Raw genomic sequence first — 21,519 nt, 5'->3', positions numbered from 1 at the left:
ACCGCCCCTGCCGGCTTTCTAAGTAGACCTTTTGCAGGCTACGCTATCAAATGGAGGAGACTCGGGTGCAAGCGTACCAGTGGTCATTCCACGCAAAGGAAAGAATATTGCGCGCTGCGGTTCATCGCCACCGGCCTGCAGCTCCCAGAGGTCGGTCGGACGCGAAGCATTCATCGGAATGACCTAGATCTCTGCTGCCGACACTGTCCACAAAGTTGCTCTCGCACTTACTGTGTTTGCCGGTAGAAGGGCTGAGTCAGCTTTCCCATGACCTCCGCTTCAAAGCCAGTGCCAAGGGGATATTAGCAAGGTGAGATCGAATTCCCCGCGCTATCGCCAACGTGAATAGCTCGCAGATCGCCGTTCAGCAATCAGAATGGTTCAAACTAGGCTGGTTCAACGCTTCCTTCGTTCGGCTGATAAAACCATACAGTCTGGATGGGAAGATATTGTGGAGATATCTTATTTGGCTGCCCTTCTTTTTCTAGTTCGGAAGTGCAGCACTTTGTTCTTCAATTTCACGGCACAGGGCGCACCGTCAGCACCACACTCTTCAATTTTACTTCGCGCAGGCAATGCAGGGCCCGTGTATCGTAATGTTCGATTTCAAGTTCCATTGCTTTTATCACGCGACGCGCCGTGGGGCACAGATCGCAGGGATAGCGGCAGCGCGGCGGCGAGCGAGTCATATCCGAGCCGATGACGAAGGGTGAAAAAAGAAGGAAAATTGATATAGTCGGCAAGTAAAGGTGTCCCTAAGAACCAGTTCACGGTTTTGTCATAGAGAAAGGAATACAAGAGCGGACACTCCCATAGAGCCCAGCGGCCGAATTGACTGCAGCGCACCAAGCCTTGGATGTTAAAACCTGAATCACACTTCCGGTTTCGGTTTCGTGCGCGCGCGTTTTGAATTCTAGCTGCATGGTGCGCGTCACGCCGGCTCCGTTTTTCTTGTTTTTTGTTTTTGTTTTTTGCTTTTGCAGCAAATATTTAAATACATATTTTTTTATTTAATAAATATTTATTTGCAAATTATTTTATTAAGTAAAATTCATTGCGAACGATCTTCACAAGCCTCCATTGAATATGTGACACGTGCAATTTCATGAAGACGCAAGACACCTTGTGAAATGTGGAAAAATTAACGTTTATTTTATTCTTTGCAAATGCTCGTCGCGGGCTTTGTGCATTCGTCCAGCGTTGTGGCACCAGGTAAGCAGCAGTAGTTTCTGCAGGAAGCTCCACCAGACGATGCGAGCTGAAAAAATTACAAGTGTTATTTTGGTATTAACATCTAAGAATAATGCCTGTAGAGACGAAGCGTGCGAAAGTGGTGAGTGGGTGGCATTACGAACAAAAGCAGTTCGTATTTACACACACGGAGTAGAAAATAGCCGACTCATCCCAAGCAATACCGTACATACCACAAACACATTCTAATTACAAGCATTCCCCTCTTCCCAATACTTATTTCCTGCACTTTAATAGCGCGAATGCGTGGGCAACGGCGCGTTTCGCGAACTTGGCTACAACCGACGCGATAGTACGCTACGAATACACAGAGGTGGCCACAACACAGGCTCTCAATCAGAGCATGCTGGACGCTCGCAGAATTCCTTCTACTCGCACTCAAGACAAAATGCGTGGGTGCCGTTCAGAAGACAGAATTTTCGAGTTACTAGTTCCTGGCGTTTGAGCTCCTTGGCTTATCTCTTGCGCGTTCTGCAGGCGCAAGCAACGCACTCCCGTGTTATCACTCTTGACGATTGCTCGTCGCGTTTTCGACAAGCGTGGGTACCGAAAGAAGGCTTAAATTGTTGCGGGGACATAAAAATTGCGAAAAATTTGTCGGAATAAGATTCAGTACGCGCCAAACTGTCACCACGGCCGAGCTGCTTTTCGCTGCGTCACAACAGGCGCGGCGAGCGGGCCCCATAACATAAAAGTGTCGAAAATAATTTTCAACAATGTTGGGCGTCAGAGAAAGAAAAGCGCCATGAACTTGTCAGTGCATTAAAGCGCGAAACCGCGCACCGCGGCCGAGCTGATTTTTGCTAACCGAGTCACAGCGCCAGGCGCGCCCACTGCGCTCGAAAGGTAGCCCAAAAAGCTATGAAATTAGATTAAATAATGTTGGCAGTCAGAGTAAACGCCAAAACTTGTCACAGTAAAATTCAGTACACGCGAAACTGCGTCACAGCACCCTGTGCGACTAGCGTGCCCAAAAACTACCGAAATTAGTTAAAACAATATTGGAGCTTATAGGAAGCGTCGCAAACATCTCCCAGTGCGATTCTTTAATTCAAATTAACTGCTCCACGACGGCCACGCTGTTTTTCGTTAACTGCGTCACAAGTCTAGCCAAGTTGCCGGGCAGTAAGCCTGATTGCTTGAAGTGCGTCGCAGACTGTCGAACAATGTTTCTCATCTTGCCGTAGTCCAATAGTGCAGTGCTGCCTTGTCGAAGTTCCGAATGAACGCAATAATTCGCCGGGAGGCCACCAAACCAGGCTAAATACCAAAGTAGAAAAACGGGCAGACGGGCGCCCGAACAGTCCAACGCTCTGATGCGCGGCCGCTCTCTCTCGCTTCGGCGGTGAGTCTGACGAATGACGTAAACATTTGGCTCGTCATTCGCCAGTTCGCCTGTCGCTAGGCAATGAAAGTAAGCCGCAAAGTTTAACTATAGCAGATATTTTTAATTTTTCCGGGAAAGAATAAAAAAAAAAATAAAACAATTTCTGTTAATCTCATTTCACATTCTTCTTTTTCTCGATGCTCGCGGCCCCAATTCGTCGATGTTAAAAGTATAGCGTGACGTGTTTCCTGTTTCCAATTTTCGCCGAGTGTCCGCTCTTGTTCAATCCCTTTCTCTATGGTTTTGTCGCGCTCGCTACTTAAAAGTACTGGCAGTGCGTTCCTGTTGCGTGCATCGTGCGAGCTCCTGGTAGCAGACGACATAGCGTTGCAAGCGTAACGTATTTACGCTTGCTATACCGCCTGTCGGCTGAGAGTGAAAAAGAACGACATTAATAAATTACTTCTGCATTGCGTAAACGCCAGGCACCACACGTTTATACTTCAGAACTTGGCGTATAAACATTTAATTTATATTTTGCATTTATTTAGCAAGCAGAAACATTCTGCGATTTCTCGATTAGCGCGTCATATAATGACGTACACTTTAGAGGTGGCACCCTCTCATCTATTGGTCGCGTCCTCCCCTTCTTCCACCACCGGCTTGGGAGTGGCACATTTAGTGACGTAAGCGGCGAAGCGAACGGTTCATATTAAAGGTTCATATATAGCGTTAAAAGATTCGGCCCCTGATGATTTGATGGCCTCTAGTACTGTCGCAAGCCGCCTAAGGTGATCGTCGAAATTTCCGGCGAAGACGATGACGTCATCTAAGTAAACAAGACAGGTCTGCCACTTCAGTCCTGCTAATAGCGTGTCCATGACGCGCTGGAACATTGCAGGCGCCGAGCACAGTCCGAATGGCACGACCTTGAACTCGTAGAGGCCGTCTGGCGTGATGAAGGCGGTCTTTTCGTGATCTCTCTCGTCGACTTCTATTTGCCAGTAGCCAGACTTGAGGTCCATCGACGAGAAGTATTTAGCGTTGCAGAGCCGATCCAATCCTGGCCCAAGTATCCAGGCTAAATATGGACAGAAGGACATACCAGTACATGAAAGACTTCCTGACGGAACGGACCACCGAAATCTGCGCGGGAGACCTGGAGCTCGAAAAGAAAAAGCTGGGCAGCGTCGGAACTCCGCAGGGCTCGGTGATCTCCCCGCTACTCTTCAACATCGTGATGATCGGGGTGGCCAACCGGCTAGAAAGAGTAGTGGGATTCCGGCACACCATCTACGCCGACGACGTTATGCTATGGGTACCGGGAGGAAGCGACGGACACATCGAGACAACGCTGCAAGAAGCGGTCAACGCCATCGAGGAGCAGCTGGGCGGGTGTGGTCTCGTTTGCTCTCCGGCCAAGTCAGAACTGCTGGTGATTCCACCGACAGGAGCGGGCAGGAAAAGAAAGAATATGGAAGCCAAGTACGAGCGTACCAAGATTACGGTCAAGACAGCGGGAGGACAGGTAATACCGGAGGTCGAGAAGATTCGAGTGCTCGGGCTGCTCATCCAGCGAAACCGTGTTAACGGTGAAACGGTCAACAAGTTCGTGGGCAAAGCGGCCGCGGCAATGAGACTCATCAAGAGGGTGTCCAACATAAGAGCGGGGATGAAGGAGGAGAGCCTGACTAGGCTCGTTCAATCCTTCGCAGTTAGCCACATAACGTACAGTCGCGGACAGAATAAAATGGACCACGGGATCTCCGAAAACGTTCAATTCCCGAGCAGCCTGTAGCAGTAACCAGTAAAACTGCCCACTACAACGTTGTTAGCATATTCTAGTCGAGGTCCAATATGCAAAAACCAGATTGCGTTCTGATGTTGCGGAGATATTCAGCTTTTTCTTAGATTTCATGGTCCATAATATTCTGTCCGCGAATGTACGTGGCCGCCTTCCACAACTGGAGGCCGAGCGAACGTAACAAGATAGACGCCACCGTACGCAAGGCGTATAAGGCGGCACTAGGTCTCCTCGGGAACACTAGCACCGAAAAATTCATGGCGCTGGGAGTCCACAACACGCTGGACGAAATAGCCGAAGCACAGAGAACGGCGCAACTCGAGCGTCTCTCTGAAACGAGAACCGGAAGACAGATACTGCGGGACCTTGACCTCGAGCCGAGGGATGGCAAGCAGCAGAAAGACGTACCTATACCGGATAGCATCAACAGGAAGCTCAGGGTCTGCCCGATCCCGAGGAACGTGAACCCGGAGCACAACAAGGAGCGGAGGTTGGCGAGGGCCAGGGCTCTCGTGGACCTCCACGCCAGAGAAGAAGGCGCCGTCTACGTGGACGCGGCGGAGTATCTAGGGAGCAGTGACGCATACGCGGTGGTGGCTGTCGGAGCATTGACGGGTGCAACGAAGACAGCGGCGAGCGTCCGGACTCGAGAGGCGCACCGGGCGGAAGATGTGGCCATCGCCTTGGCCGTCTCCGACCCCGGATGCACTACAGTGTTGTGTGACTCTAGAACGGCAGTGAAGAACTACGCCAAGGGTAGGGTATGTAGTGAGGCCGCGCGCATACTGCGCAAGGCCGAAGACATCACACGCAAAAGTGCTGTGGTGATCAAGTGGTTTCCGGCCCACATGGGCAGTGACGTGTCGGAACACGGGAACGTGAACCACAACGAGGCGGCCAACTCGGCCGCGCGAGGACTAACCAACCGCGCAGCTGCAAGCACGGCCGACTCGGAGTGTTGGTCGCGGGGCAGTGCCATGGACAAGATGACCACCTTCAATGAAATAGTGAAGTGGTACAGACTTAACAGACAGACTATGCCGCCACGTCACCCGGGGCTTACCCGGAAGGAGGCAGTGTTATACAGGTAATTACAGACGGGGTCCCTGCTCACCCCGGTGCTAGCTATGTACGTGTGTTCGAGCGTGTACGCGAGTGACGTGTGTAGACACTGCGCGAAGCAGAGAGCCACCGCGGCTCACATCCTTTGGGACTGCAGCATAAATCCGCGAGAAACCAGCGAGAAGATAACGATCCCGCCGCAGCTAGAGGCTGCAACGAGGAGCTATGACAAAGAGACACAACTCAAGGCCGTGCAGCAGGCCTCGGCAGCTCTGGAGAGGCAGCGACCGTGCGAAACCGAGGAGAAGGGGGGCAGCACCCCTAGGAAGGGGGCGGCGGCCCTCTGGGACCCGCGGAAGTAGCGAGGAACCAAGACCTCGAGGAGCACAATGCACGAGACTGCCGTAGTGGCCGCGTCGCGGTAGAAGCTTGTCCTCCCTGCGTGGAGGGAGCCTAACCAACTCTGCAGGCATTTTCGCTAAATAATACTTGTTGGGGGGCTAGTTGGTGCATGTTTCCAGAAGAAGGTTATAGTGCCGAAAAAACACAACACACAGCAAGCGAGACGGAGCAAGTGTCTCGTCTCGCCTGCTGTGTATTGTGTTTTTTCGGCGCTATAACCCTCTTCTGGAAATTTTCACTAAAGTTGTTCTCTCTCTCTTGTTCAATCGACGATAGTCGACGCAGAAACGTAGGGTTCCGTCCTTTTTCTTCACCAGGACAACAGGAGATGCGCACGGGCTTTTCGACGGCTGGATGATGTCGCGGAGCATTTCGTCGACTTGTTCTCCTATAGCTTCACGTTCTCGCGTCGAAACTCGTTAATGTCTCTGGCGGAGTGGTTGAGCGCACTCTTCGGTTATTATGCGATGCTTTGCAACTGGTGTTTCTCAAATCCTCGATGACGTCGAAAAGCAGTCCTTGTATCGTCGGAGAAGACTTCTGAGCTGTTGCTGCTTGCTCATGGGGAGACTTGGATTTACGTCGTAGTCTGGTTCGGGAACCATGATCGTCGGGGTAGATGCTGCAGAATCCGAGAGGACAAACGCATTGCTGGTTTCCAGAATTTCCTCGATGTATGCGATAGTCGTGCCCTTGTTGACGTTCTTGAACTCCTGGCTGAAGTTTGTCAGCAACACTTTCGTGTTTCCTCCGTGCAGTCGAGCGATCCCTGTTGCGACGCAAATTTCTCGGTCGAGAAATTCTTGCCAGACTTGGTAGCCTTCGATGACGCCTTCTACGTCAGCGGGCGTTTCGGTGCCGACCGAAATAACCATGCTGGAGCGAGGCGGGATGCTCACTTGATCTTCGAGCACGCTCAAGGCGTGGTGACTGCGAGGGCTGCTCGACGGTATCGCTTGATCTTCCGACAGCGTTACTGACTTCGACTTCAGGTCGTTGATTGCGCCCTTTTGGTTCAGGAAGTCCATACCGAGAATGACATCTTGTGAGCACTGTTGGAGGATAACGAAGGGGGCAGGGTAAGTCCGGTCATGAATGGTAATTCTTGCTGTGCACATTCCAATCGGCGTTATGAGGTGCCCTCCAGCCGTCCGAATTTGTGGGCCTTCCCATACAGTCTTAACTTTCATCAACCTTGCGGCGAAGTGTCTACTCATGACGGAGTAATCGGCCCCTGTGTCGACTAAGGCGGTGACTGCGTGGCCGACGAGAAGCACGTTGAGGTCGGTGGTTCTTTGTCTGGCGTTACAGTTATGTCTTGGCGTCGGATCACGGCTGTGTCGCGTTGACCTGTGGCTGGTATGGGACGTCGTCAGGTCGTCTTTCGTCGTCGTATTCTTTGCTTCCACACTTCTTCGGGACGGTGGCGTGCCGTTATGTCGTCGAGATAGTTTCTTCGGCGTCTTCGTCGGCGGTGGAGGATCTTCGTCACTTCGACGAACAGCAACCGCACCTCCATCGGTTGCTGCTTTTAGTTTTCCGGATATGGGCTCGCTGACCGGCACTGGGCTGGGCTAGTGTCGTCGACGGTCGTCGAGGGCTCCACGGAGTAGCGGCGAGGTAGTCGGCGATGTCACGAGGGCGTTGACCTTCCCTCGGGCGCTGTGCGTTCACGGTGAAGCCTCGCAATCCCAGGTCGCGGTATGGGCATCGGCGGTACACATGGCCGGCTTCGTCGCAGTGGTATCAGAGCGGGCGGTGGTCGGGAGCGCGCCGCCAAATGTCCGTCTTCCTCGCGTAGGTGCGCTGGGGGACGGGTGGCCGTGCTGGCGGTGGGGGCGGCGGACGACGGAATTGCGGCGTTACAGGGCCCTGGCGCGGTCGCGGAGGGGGACCTTGACGGCGTGCGACGGCGACATAGGTCAACGCTTCTGACTGGGGATGCTGTAATTGAGGTTGCACCTCAGGAACTCCCAGCGATCGCTTAACCTCGTCTTTCACGATGTCATCGATCGACGCTACTTGAGGCTGCGACGAAGGCAATAACTTGCGCAGTTCTTCGCGCACAAGAGGGTCTCTTGAAGATCAAATGAGCCCAGCGCTTGGATGGCGCACTGAGGCGTGAGCACTTGGCGGTTATATGGCCTAGTGCGCATTTCTAAAGTTTTCTCAATCGTCGTAGCCTCTATCAGGAACTCAGCTACGGTCTTCAATGGGTTTCGGATTAGTCCGCCGAAAAGTTCTCTCTTTACGCCTCGCATCAAGAAACGTACTTTTTTCTCTTCGGACATTTCCGGGTCGGGGTGCCGGAAAAGACGGGTCATTTCTTCTGTGAAGATGGCGATGGTTTCATTGGGTAGCTGGCCTCGGGTTTTTTAGCAGAACTTCAGCCCTTTCTTTTCGGACAACGCTCGTGAACGTCCTCAGGAAGTTACTGCGGAACAGGTCCCATGTTGCAAGGGTGGACTCCCGGTTCTCGGACCAAGTCCTCGCGGCATCTTCCAAGGAGAAGTAGACATGTCGTAGCTTATCCTCAGATGTCCAGTTGTTAAAGGCCGATATCTTTTCAAAGGTTTCGAGCCAGGTTTCCGGATCCTCCGACGTAGCTCCACGGAAGGTAGGGGGCTCTCTGGGTTGTTGAAGTACGACGGGTGACACTGGGCAGTGTCACCCGTCATTGTGGTTGTGCCATTGTGATTGTCTTGCCACAATTTTTTGGTCTTCTCAGGTAGAAGTCCGTGCTCCGGAGGCAGCTGTTGCAGACGACGGCTTGCTCGATGGTCCGGGACTACGTTGGTGCTCTCTTTGCGGTCCGGTCCGGTTCGTTCCTGAACAAACACGGCGCAATCATAGACCTGAAGTCAAAATCGATAATACTGTCGGAAGATCAAGCGATACCGCCGGAGTGCTCTCGTAGCCACCACGCCTTGAGTGTGCTTGAAGCTCAAGTGAGCATCCCGCCGCGCTCCAGCATTATTATGTCCGTCGGCACCGAAACACCCGCTGACGTAGAAGGCGTCATCGAGGGCGACCAACATCTACTGCTCGACCGTGAAATTTGCGTCGCAAGAGGGATCGTTCGACTCCACGGAGGGTAAGCGGAAGTTATGCTAACCAACTTCAGCCAAGAGTTCAAGCACATCAACAAGGGCATGACAATCGCTTACATCGAGGAAATTGTGTAAACCAGCAATGCCTTTGTCCTCTCGGATTCTGCCGCATCTACCCCGATGAGCATAGTCCCCGAACCAGACTTCGACGTAAATGCAAGTCTTCCTATGAGTAAGCAGCAACAGACCAGAAGTCTTCTCAGACGATGCAAAGACTGCTTTTTGACGTCATCGAGGATTCGACAAACACCAGTTGCAAAGCATCGAAAATAATAACCGAAGAGTGCGCTCGACCACTCCACCAGAGCCCTTACCGAGTTTCGACGCGAGAACGTGAAACTATTAGGCAACAAGTCGACGAAATGCTGCGCGACGACATCACCCAGCCGTCGAAAAGCCCGTGGGCATCTCTTGTAGTCCTGTTGAAGAAAAAGGACTGAACCCTACGCTTCTGCGTCGATTATCGTCGACTGAACAAGATCACGATAAAGGACGTGTACCCCTTTCACGGATGGACGACGCATTGGATCGGCTGTGCAACGCTAAATACTTCTCTTCGATGGACCTCAGGTCTGGGTACTGGTAAATAGAAGTCGACGAGAGAGATCGGGAAAAGACCGCCTTCATTACGCCAAACGGCCTCTACAAGTTCAGGTCATGCCATTCGGACTGTGCTCGGCGTCTGCAACGTTTCAGTGCGTCATGGACACGTTGTTAACAGGTTTGAAATGACAGACGTGTCTTGTTTATTTGGATGACGTCGTTGTATTTGCCGGAAATTTCGACGATCACCTTAGGCGGCTTGCGACAGTATTAGAGGCCATCAAGTCATCAGGGCTCACTCTGAAGCCGGAAAAGTGCCGCTTCCCTTACGATGAGCTTCTATTTCTAGGTCACGTAATCAGAAAATCTGGAGTACGCCCCGACCTGCAGAAGACAGCTGCCATCGCAAAGTTCCCGCAGCCAATCGACAAGAAGGCAGTGCGCAGATTCCTTGGCATGTGTGCCTAATATAGGCGCTTTGTCAAGGACATTTCACGCATCGCGAAGCAGCTAACACATTTAACCAAATGTGATGTCGAGTTCAAGTGGGAAACGCCGCAGTCCGACGCATTTCCAGAACTCAAACGACACATGCAGTCGCCGCCGGTACTTGCACACTTCGATGACGACGCCGATACCGAAAACCACACTGATGCCAGTAGCCTAGGCCTCGGTGCCGTCCTAGTCCAGAGGAAAGACGGACTTGAACGTGTGGTATCCTATGCTAGCCGGTCGCTGTCAAAAGTGGAAGGCAATTATTCTATGACTGAAAGGAATGCCTCGGCATCATTTGGGCTGCAGCGACATTACGCCCTTACCTCTATGGCAGGCCATTCAAAGTCGTCAGCGACTATCACGCGTTGTGTTGGCTAGCTAACTTAAAGCTGACTTAACTTCAGGACGGCTTGCGCGGTGGAACCTCAGACTGCATGAATATGACGTCACCGTAATATACAAGTCCGGAAGAAAACACTCTGACGCCGACTGCTTTTCACGAGCCCCCATCGATCCCCCACCGCGAGACGACGAGGACGACGACGCCTTCCTTGGAATAATAAGCGCGGAAAACTTCACTAAACAGCAACGAGCAGACCCGGAGCTAAAAGGCCTCGCAAAGCATTTGGAAGAGGACACCGACGTTGTCCCTAGGGCATTTAAGCGCGGGTTGTCTTAGTTCACACTACAAAACAACCTGCTCGTGAAGAAGAACTTCTCACCAGTCCGCGCCAGCTACCTTCTTGTTGTACCGTCAGCGCTGCGTCCAGAAGTACGGCACGCCTTACACGATGATCCAACCGCTGGACACCTCGGATTTTCCCGCACGCTGTCGAGGTTACAGGAAAGGTATTACTGGCCGCGCCTGGCCGCGTCTAACCGCCGACGTCGCCCGTTACGTCAAGACATGCCGAGACTGACAGCGACGCAAGACACCACCGACAAGGCCAGCAGGATTATTACAGCCGATCAAATCTCCTCGCCGACCATTCCAGCAGATTGGGATGGATTTGTTGGGGCCGTTTCCGACGTCAGCATCCGGGAATAAGTGGATCGTCGTGGCGACGGACTATTTCAACCGCTTCGCTGAAAATAAAGCTCTACCAAAAGGCAGCGCAGCCGAAGTGGCGAAATTTTCCGTCGAGAACATGCTACTGCGACATGGTGCCGCAGAAGTCCTCATCACCGACAGAGGAATGGCTTTTACTGCAGAGCTCACCCAAGCCATTCTGCAGTACAGCCATACAGGCCACAGGAGGACAACTGCCTACCACCCGCAGACGAATGGTCTTACGGAGCGCCTGAACAAGACCCTCGTTGGCATGCTAGCAATGTATACGTCGACGTCGAGCACAAGACGTAGACGTGCTCATGCCGTATGTAACCTTCGCTTACAACACGGCGGTGCAAGAAACAACACAGATCGCGCCGTTCAAGTTGGTTTACGGCAGGAACCCGACGACGACGCTCGACGCCATGCTGCCGCACGTCACTGACGAAGAGAATATTGACAACGCTACCTATCTCCAGCGCGCCGAAGAAGCCCGACAGCTCACCCGCCTACGAATCAAGAACCAGCAGCGTACCGACAGCCGACACTACAACCTCCGACGACGTTTCGTCGAGTACCAGCTCGGCGACCGTCTTTGGGTATGGATCCCGATACGCCGACGAGGACTGAGTGAGAAACTATTGCGGCGCTATTTCGGGCCCTACAAGGTCATCCGACGTATTGGCGCACTGGACTATGAGGTCGTGCTAGACGGCATTTCGCATTCACAACGGCGCCGCGCACGATCTGAAGTGGTCCACGTTGTGCGTCTTAAGCCCTTTTACGGACGCCGACGAACTTTCCTTATTTTGTTGTTTTCTTTGCTACGAGTGCTTTTTTATTACTTTCGTTTGTTTGCAGCATCGGGTCGATGCTTTTTAAGAGGGGGGTATTGTCACGTGCACTTGTCTTTATCGGGCGACCACTTCTCATTACCTAACAAATGTTATCGCACAGCAGAGGACGCGCCTGCATGTATCGGAAGTTTCTGGTATGTTATCGATGCTTCCTTCCGCTGTCTGTGACCGAACCTTGTGTAATCTGATTGCATGTGTGCGCGACGCGAATAATGTAGAACTTTGTGGATGGCACGCGGGTCCCTGCGGTTACTCTGGAACATTCGACGACTGATGTATAAAAGCCGACGCGCTTGACCCGCTCATCAGATTTTCGACGATCGCCGACCGTGTTCGCCGCTATCGTTGGGCTATAAGTATAGCCTGTGTTTGTGGGCACAGGTTCGCCCAATAAAAGTTAGTTTTGTCGTTCACAGTATTTGCTACTGTGTTCTTCAACGTCACCACCACGTGACATCTGGTGCTCCCTTTAAGGAGGGGGTAATGACACGTATACTGCTTTATCTTTATCGGGCGACCACTTCTCACCACCTAACAAATCTTATTGCACAGCGCAGGACGCGCCTGCATGATAAAGTGTACGTGTCAGTATAGACCTTTTTTTCATGGGTCCCGCCATTTCGACCAGACCATGGCACCATCTCTGGGCAGTCGGCATGCTGGCTTGGGTGAGTGCTATGTGTTGTATGCCACGTATACGCTCGGCGGAAGTTTCTGGAGGTGGTTTTCGCGCTCGCGTGGTCTATTAAGTAAGACGTGGTGTCTTCTAAGTGTGAGAAACTGTTCTTTGAGAGGTACTGAAGAGGTTTAAGTCGGCATGGCCGGAGGTTCTACTGGCTTTGAGGCTGATGGCGCACGCAGTGCGGGATGTGCGCACGTTTTTGAGCCGACAGTCAGCCTCGGAGATCAGCGATCTAATTCTGAAAATTCGTTTCACGAATGTGACTTCATTTCAGATTTCTCACTGTGGTTATGGTGGCTAGAAGAATAGAAGTGCCGACCGAGCGTAGTTCATCACTTCTCCGCATCATGACGCAAAAATAGCGCTGGAGCCAACGGAACAGTTCTCCTGCATGCGTCGTCGTCCGTACGCAGAACAGAGTGCACGCCGGGAAGACAAAATGCGTGTTTGAGAATATCGCTGCCGCTGGTTTCTGCTATGATGTAGGCTTTAAATACCATACTGTGAAATGTAAGCAAAGCAGTATGGGCATTTGTGCTATTATTGTCAGAAAACACAAACCTCTGGAAGATTTTTTTATATCTCTGCAAGAACCTCGCACTACAGATTTAGCGATTTTGGATGAGTGCAGAGTAATTTTGCTGTTTTAGGCAGTGAACTCGAGTAGTGTTTTTCGTAGATTTGGTGCAGCCAAGTATTGTTTGAATCGGAATCGAATAAATAATAAGGTTCAAAGGCGGAGAAGCACAAGCTATAAAAAACGCCGTAGGGGGGCATTCGGAATGCTTTTTGCATCACCTGAGAGTTTTTAACGTGCGCCTAAGCCTAAGTAAACGAGTGTTTTGTACTCCGACCTAATCAGAACGTGGCCGCTATGGAAGATAAACGAACGCACGGCCTCATCATCAGCAACATAACGATAACCACCGAGCCGCCACGGCGGGTAAGGACTCCGTTTGGAGCAAGGATCGCTTTGCACTTGGTGCTGAATTTACAGCTACCGTGTAATTAAATATTGTTGACGTTGCCTTTTCTAAAGCGTAATAATATATTGCCGCGACGCCATCTGTGCCCAACCACGCTGACGACGAGGACGACGACCTCGTGTGGGCAAGCGAGGGTGCTAGAGAAGAAGACGCCTAAACTGAACGCTTGTTCTAATTGTCTAGATTAAATATCGCTCTCCGCTCTTGTCTCAAGTGAGCCGTGACACTGGTGGAGGTGCTGGGTATCGCATCATCGCCTAATGATAGGGACCACTCCTGCGAGTAGCCCTGCGTCCAGCCCTTCAAGGCATCGTCCACGCGTCGAGACACCTGTGCACCGCACAAGCCGCCGCCTGCAAGGTCTGTGCCCGTAATTCGGTCTCTTGCAACGAGCTTCGTCAGCGACCTCACCGACTCAGGAAATGGCGATTGCAAGTCCAACACAGGTGACTATCGAAAACAATCTAGTCTCCCCAAGCTTCCACGGTGACACGTACGAAGACGCCGAAGACTGGCTGGACCAGTACGAACGCGTACCTAAGGTCAATCAGTGGCGTCCGGACCAGAAGCTTCCCAATGTGTACTTCGCTCTTGAAGGTAGCGCAAGGACGTGGTTCTAAAACCGCGAGGCACATTTGACAACGTGGGACGAATTTTGCCGTCGGCTACTTGACACCTTCGGAAGCACTGATCGCCGAGATAATGCACCACGCCTTCTCGAGTTGCGCATTTAGAAGCCCAATGAAAGTGTCTCCATGTTTGCCGAGGACATGTCTCGTTTGTTTCGCCGCGCGGATCCCAACATGCTGGATTCGAAGAAGCTGAGCCATCTCATGCGCGGCGTCAAAGAACAGCTATTCGCTGGTCTCGTGCGTAACCCGCCTACAACAGTCGAAGAATTCATTAAAGAAGCCACAGCAATCGAGCGGGCGCTCCAGCAGCGTTGTCGGCAATACGAACGCCTGACTAACGATGCACCTGCAGGAGCCGCAGTACTCACAGTGACAGACGAGACCTCGCTGCGTTAACTGATAAGAGACATTGTGCGCGAGGAGATTGCGAAGCAAACTGTGACACCAGAGGAGTTTACTGTTGCTTCGGTCGCTGAAGTTGTTTGCCGAGAAATTCGGCAAGCATTAGCACCTCCTGGGCCACTCCCTGAATCGAGTCCCGAGCCGCGCTTCGAGCCACGCGCATATAGCTACGCAGACGCAGCCCGTCGGCCGCTTTCTACCATGCCGGTACAGCAGTACCACCAGCGGCCACCTATTGCTGCCTGGATACAGAGGGAGCATTTCAGGCGACCCTAGCTTCGCAGGACCGACGTATGGCGCACTGCTGATCACCGACCATTGCGTTTTCACTGCGGCGAACCAGGGCATATTTATCGTTTTTGCCCTCATCGCCAGGGTGGCATCCAGGAAATGTCACCTGCCACTCCGCGCCAGTTTCCAGAGAGACATCCACACTTCGACGACAGTGTCACTCGGGAACAAGGCAGCTCAGCTAACCTTCGGTCGCGCTCGCCGTCTCCATTACGTTATTCTTCGCCGAACCCTCGCAGTTTCGCCGACGTGATACGAGGCCGCTCTCCAAGCCCACGGCGGGGAAACTGAAATCAGCGACCTCCGGGGAAACGTTGCAAGCCGTCGAACCGCCGAAAATCCCCCATTGTTACTGAGAAACTAGCAGAGCAACCCGGAGAAACGGGACGCCGACGAATTTGTAAGTGCCGACTTACTCTTAACAATCGATGGGCACGACGTGGCAGCTTTAGTTGATACTGGTGCAGACTTTTCGATAATGAGTGAGCAGCTGGCAGACCGGCTTAAGAAAGTCAAAATGCAATGGACGGGCCCTTATATTTGAATGCCGGGGGCCAGATAATGATACGTACAGGAAAATGTACTGCACGGCTCCAGATAGGAAAAACAGCTTTTGTCGCCATTTTTATGATTTTAAAAGAGTTCTGCAGATCACTCATCCTTGGAATGGACTTCTTGCAGGAGTACGTCGCCGTGGTTAACATACGGGACGGCGAGATAACCTTGTCAACTAGTACAGACACGAGCCAAGACGAAGAGCGCCGACGTACATCGTTACGTGTCGCCGACGACGACGTCTGCATACTACCACTATCATGCAGTCTTTTCTCCGTAAGTTGCGGAGAACAGTTTGACAAGGACGGTGTAGCCGAACAACTAACTGCACTTCTGTTCCATCAAGGTATTGCCATCGCTCGGGGTATCGTCAGCCTAATCAGTGGTCGCACAGAGGTACCACTGACAAATTTTACCAATGAACGCCGGCACATCAGTAAAGGCACCGCTGTGACGTACTTTGACGAAATTGACCACGTCCAACACTGCTTTGGTGTAAAAGAGGAATCAGCCACCGATACGATGCCATCTACACCTGTCGTCGACGTTGACCCAGGTTTAGCGCCGCAACAGAAACAAAGGCTCAGAGAACTGATTGACCATTTTGAGGACTGCTTCTCTACAACGTCCCGAGTGCGTCAAACACCACTGACGAAACACCGCATCATTACGGAGGAAACAGCAATACCCAACCGACGGCATCCGTATCGTGTGGCTGAGAAAGAGTGTGAAGCAATACAGCAGCAAGTCAAGAAAATGCTAGATGATGATGTCATCCAATCGTCGAAAAGCGCTTGGGCATCTCCCGTGGTACTCGTTAAGAAGAAGGATGGTAGCCTGAGGTTTTGTATCGATTATCGCAAGCTCAATCGGGTTACGAAAAAAGATGTGTATCCCTTACCACGCATCGACGAAGCCCTCGACAGGCTAGGGCATGCACGTTACTTCTCATCGATGGACTTAAAAGGTGGATACTGGCAAATTAGAGGTCGATGAGCGGGATCGCGAAAAGACTGCGTTTGTGACGCCTGATGGGCTCTATGAATTCAAAGTTCTCCCTTTTGGTTTGTGCTCCGCCCCAGCCACGTTCCAAAGGCTAATGGATACTATTCTCTCAGACCTTAAGTGGAAGACTTGCTTAGTGTACCTAGACGATGTGATTGTTTATTCTGCCACATTTGATGAACATCTCAGTCGGCTACGGTCAGTTCTTCAAGCCATACGGTCCGCTGGGCTTACCTTAAAACCTGAAAAGTGCTACTTTGGCTATGAACTACAGTTTTTGGGCCACATTGTAAGTCACACAGGTGTCAGACCTGATCCTGAGAAAATCGCAGCCGTCGCAAAGTTTTCAAGGCCTACGGACAAGAAGGCAGTCAGACGCTTCCTGGGCCTATATGCTCATATTACCGGCAATTTATTGCGGGTTTTGCACGCATCGCCTCACCGCTCACCTGCCTAACCAGAGAAGATGTCACGTTTGTGTGTGGTGAGGAGCAGGAGGCGGCATTTAACGAGTAGCGGCACCGTCTACAAACTCCGCCTATTCTTGCCCACTTTGACGTGGATGCGCCGACAATGATCCACACCGACGCCAGCAATGTGGGTCTAGGTGCCGTCCTTGGTCAGCGGCAAGGCGGCGCTGAGCGAATCATCGCTTACGCGAGTAGAACACTGTCACGTGCCGAGTCGAACTACTCCACCACAGAGAAGGAATGCTTGGCTGTAGTATGGGCCGTTACCAAGTTCCGCCCGTACATATATGGCCGCCCATTTCAAGTCATAAGTGACCACCATTCTCTGTGTTGGTTGACCAACATGAAAGATACATCTGCACGTTTGGCACGCTGGAGCCTACGGCTTCAAGAGTACGACATGACAGTGGTCTATAAATCGGGAAGGCAGCACTTAGACGCTGACTGCCTTTCCAGATCACCGATCGAGTCGTCAGGTCGAGATGATGAATCCGCAGGCTTTTTAGGAGTTATTGGTGCGGCTACCATCTCTCAACAGCAAGAGGACCAGGAGCTCGCTTCACTAATTGATTTCTTAGAAGGTCACACCACAAACAAGCCCAGATTGTTCTCAAGGAACTTGTCATCATTCTGCATACGCAACAGTGTTCTTTTTAGGAGGAACTTCTCTCCAACAGGGAAGAGATATCTACTGGTCATCCCTAAAACTCTCCGCAGTGAAATCTTGCAGGCCTGTCACGATGAAGCTACCTCGGGCCACCTAGGCTACACAAGAACATTAGCACGGATCAAAGAGAAATACTACTGGCCACGGCTCGCAACACAGGTGAAGCACTACGTTCGAAAGTGCCTTGACTGTCAGCGACGAAAAGTGCCACCTACGAAACCTGCTAGACTATTACAACCCGTTCAAGTGCCGGAAACACCGTTTGCACAAATTGGGATGGACCTGTTGGGCCCATTCCCAATATCAACTGCCGGAAATAAGTGGATCATAGTTGCGACGGATTACCTTACGCGTTATGCAGAAACCAAGGCACTTCCGAGCAGCACAGCAGCCGAAGCCGCGCAGTTCTTCATCGAAAACGTCGTCCTGAGGCACGGTGCTCCAGCGGTCATCGTAACCGACAGGGGAACCGCGTTCATGGCTGAACTTTTGCGAACTGTACTCACGCTCAGTGGCACGGCACACAGAAGGACGACAGCTTATCACCCGCAAAGCAATGGACTTACGGAGCGCCTCAACAAGACTCTCGCAGTCATGGTGTGCATGTATGTCGATGTGGAACACAAGAACGGGGACTAAATATTACCTTACGTAACGTTTGCTTATAATACGGCTCGGCAAGAAACAACAAGAATGACGCCATTCAGTCTCCTCCACGGTCGAGAAGTGACTACAATGCTGTATGCTATGCTTCCTCATGATTCCAGCGATTCCGAGACTGACGCCGCAGATTTTACAGTGCGCGCCGAAGAAGCAAGACAGCTCGCGCGCGTTCGCATAACTAGCCAGCAAGACCCTGATGCGCGACGTTACAATCAACGCCATCGATGCGTCGTCTACCAGCCCGTGACAATATCCCCACAACCGCTTACGCCGTAGCTGGCAATATTTCGTATATTTCAGGAACAAGCCAATTTACCTTTCCTTCAGAGTTATGGGGTGCAGCCGTTGCTCGTTGCACGAGAATTCACATGCTTCCAATCAAACTTTATTAAGCATGATGATAAAAATATTTTTGCTCAAAGAGAAAATGCGGCGGCCGTGGAACCTTCCACTTCCACATCCAGTGATCGAGCAGGATGCAACAGGTACGCGATAACAAACTCCGCAAGCGCCGGCACAGAAATCTTGACGTCGTAATTTGCGCAGTGATCATTCGCAGCTTGTTGCTTTGATCGCTCCGAGGACTTGCGGTTATAATCACCGTTGTGAGATCACAGTCCCAAATAATGTTAGCTCTTACTTTCTCGCGCATGATATTATAGACCGTTTTATCGGCGAGGAGGAATGTAGCCTCGAACCAGCGCGCCGCGCCGCTCTCCTCGTCGCATTATGTGCGGATTCCGTTTTCTCCCAGCGGCAGCTTGGAAAAGTAGCGGTTTAATTGCGAATAAGTGCGATTCTGACGTGTTCTGTCTGGGATTTTTGTGATGTCAGATGACTCGAGGCTGACGGGCTACCACTCTGCTGTATTCGGCTGCATAAATAGCTTCAGAAAGCAAGCGTGAAGTGGATCTTCAGCCGCGGCGACTTCGGGGACACCACCAATGCGATAGCAGAGAAGCGTCCGGTTTCTATTGCCAGCATAAACAGAAAGGATTTGATGCCATCGCGTGTACGTTCGGAAGGTTGTTTTGGTAAGCGCTAGGCGGCGAACGCGGGAACTGGGCACCCATGATCAAACTAGGGCATAAAAGAAAGGTGCGTATTACCCACCGTGGTTCCTCGGCAGCTTTGCTGTTGGGCTGCTAAGCACGGGGTCGCGGGATCGAATCCCGGCTATGGCGGGCGCATTTCGATGGAGGCGAACCCTTACAAAAATTTTTATAGAAAGTCCATAGACAGTCCATAGACATTTGTCTATGAAGTCTATAGACTGTCTATAGACATTTCTTTAGACTGGTCTATAGACAGTCTATAGATTTATGGCCGCACACTTTTTATAGACTGGTCTATAAAAAGTCTGAGTTTATAGACTGTCTATAGACATTTCTTTAGACTAGTCTATAGACAGTCTATAGACTTATGGCCGCACACTTTTTATAGACTAGTCTATAAAAAGTCTGAGTCTATAGACTGTCTATACACTGTCTATAGACTGTCTGTAGACTTATGGCCATACACTTTTTATAGACTAGTCAATAAAGAGTCTGAGTCTATAGATTGTCTATAGACTTTCGATAGACTTATGGCCATACACTTTTTATAGACTAGTCTATAAGAAGTCTAAGTCTATAGACTGTCTATAGACCGTCTATAGACTTATGGCCATACCTTTTTTATGGACTAGTCTATAAAAAGTCTGAGTCTAGAGTGTCTATGGATTAATTAAAATTCATGTTTGTAGACAGTTGTCTGCATAATGTCTATGGGCAAGTGTATAGGCTTACAGTTCTACTTTTGTAGACTGAAGTCTATGGAATGTCTACAGACAAATGTATATATACTATAGACATTCTATAGACTTCAGTCTATAAAAACAGAACTTTATAATCCAATACACTTTTTTCTATGACATTCTGCATACACTTGCCAACAAACATGCATTTTCATTAATTTATAGACACTCTATAGACACAGACATTTTATAGACAAGTCTACAAAGAGTGTATAAGGCCATAACTCCATAGCGGCTATCTACAAGTTAGTTTACATTTTTCATTACATGCGGTAGCAAAATATTTTGAATGTATTTCATTTCATTTTATAGATATGAAATGCATGGAAATGCATGGAATGCAGATATTATGCATGTGCACCTGTTCCTTTTCATCTGCACTTATGCATTACCGTTAGTAGATTAATAAAGCTCCTGAACCAGCTCTACTTTCATATATGTTGCATAAACAGAAAGAATTTATATAGTGCTGAATCATGCAGTGCAAAAAATAAAACAAATGCACCGGCAATACATTAACCGTTTTTATTGCTCGATATAATACATGAATTCCTTAAATTCTTGTCTCATGCTATTATGGAAACAGATTAAATATTTACACTACTCCTTGGCAAGCATGGTCGCCAGGCTGGCCTTGACCTTTGTGTCATTAGTCCCAAAGGTGCTGCAGGTGTATGCTGCAAATAAGTACATGCAGCAATATGAGGCAAAAATAACAGATGTGTATTCTTTGTGTGTTCATTAAGCAGCTGAATATATTTACTCAAACCATCTAAGTCAATACTTAATGCGGTTTAACTATGACTAATGGCTGCTTGTCAATACAAATCAGTACCTTTATGCAATGTTCTATTGCATGGTATGGTGAACAATTAAACAGTCACAACTGCTGCTCGTGTCAGCAACAGTATGTTCCCTTTTATGACAAGTTCATATATGATGCATTAATGTACTTATCCCAAATGGTCCCTATATTTATTGCGGAAACGTTACCCAGTTGGGCTGTCTGTACAGTTTTTTTGGCTGGTAGTTAAGTATGCCCGTGCAGAGGGATGTTTTCAGGAGACGTGACTGGAATATTCCCAGTATCATGCCTAAGATTGTAATTTATTTTGCTTAGTACACATTAAAATGTATTTCTCATACTTTTAAATGAATGGGCCATTGGCCATAACTTCAACAGATGGCGGATGGGTTGATTGTATTGATATGGTACCTTAATTTCTTGCAGGTAATGAGGCCTCTTGGGCATGCTAACAGGTTTCCAAGTTAGGTATACCACATGAGCACCCGAAATACCACACGAGCACTTTGTGTCATGGCACGACAGATATGCACCTCCTAGGAAACAGAACTGATAGTATAGTTCGAATGAATTCTATCACAGTAAATTATTTAAGGTGCTTTGAAAGATGAAAATTTTTTCTAGGCTATCGAGGTTCAGGACGTTTAGTTAACGCAAAAAAAAA

At 50.3% G+C, this 21,519-nt stretch overlaps 1 protein-coding gene across 5 annotated transcripts in view; it reads left to right on the top strand.

Moving 5' to 3' along the window:
• Positions 1-21,519, top strand: part of LOC135897326 (uncharacterized) — a 334,910-nt gene that overhangs the window by 45,155 nt on the left and 268,236 nt on the right. For all 5 annotated transcript variants that reach the window (XM_065425932.1, XM_065425935.1, XM_065425936.1 and 2 more), the window contains one exon: positions 12,531-12,570. In XM_065425932.1, coding sequence (XP_065282004.1) covers positions 12,531-12,570 — 40 coding nt within the window. The remainder of the gene's footprint in view (positions 1-12,530; positions 12,571-21,519) is intronic.

The sequence above is a fragment of the Dermacentor albipictus genome, chromosome 2 (genome assembly GCF_038994185.2).
Source record: "Dermacentor albipictus isolate Rhodes 1998 colony chromosome 2, USDA_Dalb.pri_finalv2, whole genome shotgun sequence".
NCBI classification, from domain to species: domain Eukaryota; kingdom Metazoa; phylum Arthropoda; class Arachnida; order Ixodida; family Ixodidae; genus Dermacentor; species Dermacentor albipictus.
This window is presented reverse-complemented; position numbering and strand designations above follow the sequence as displayed.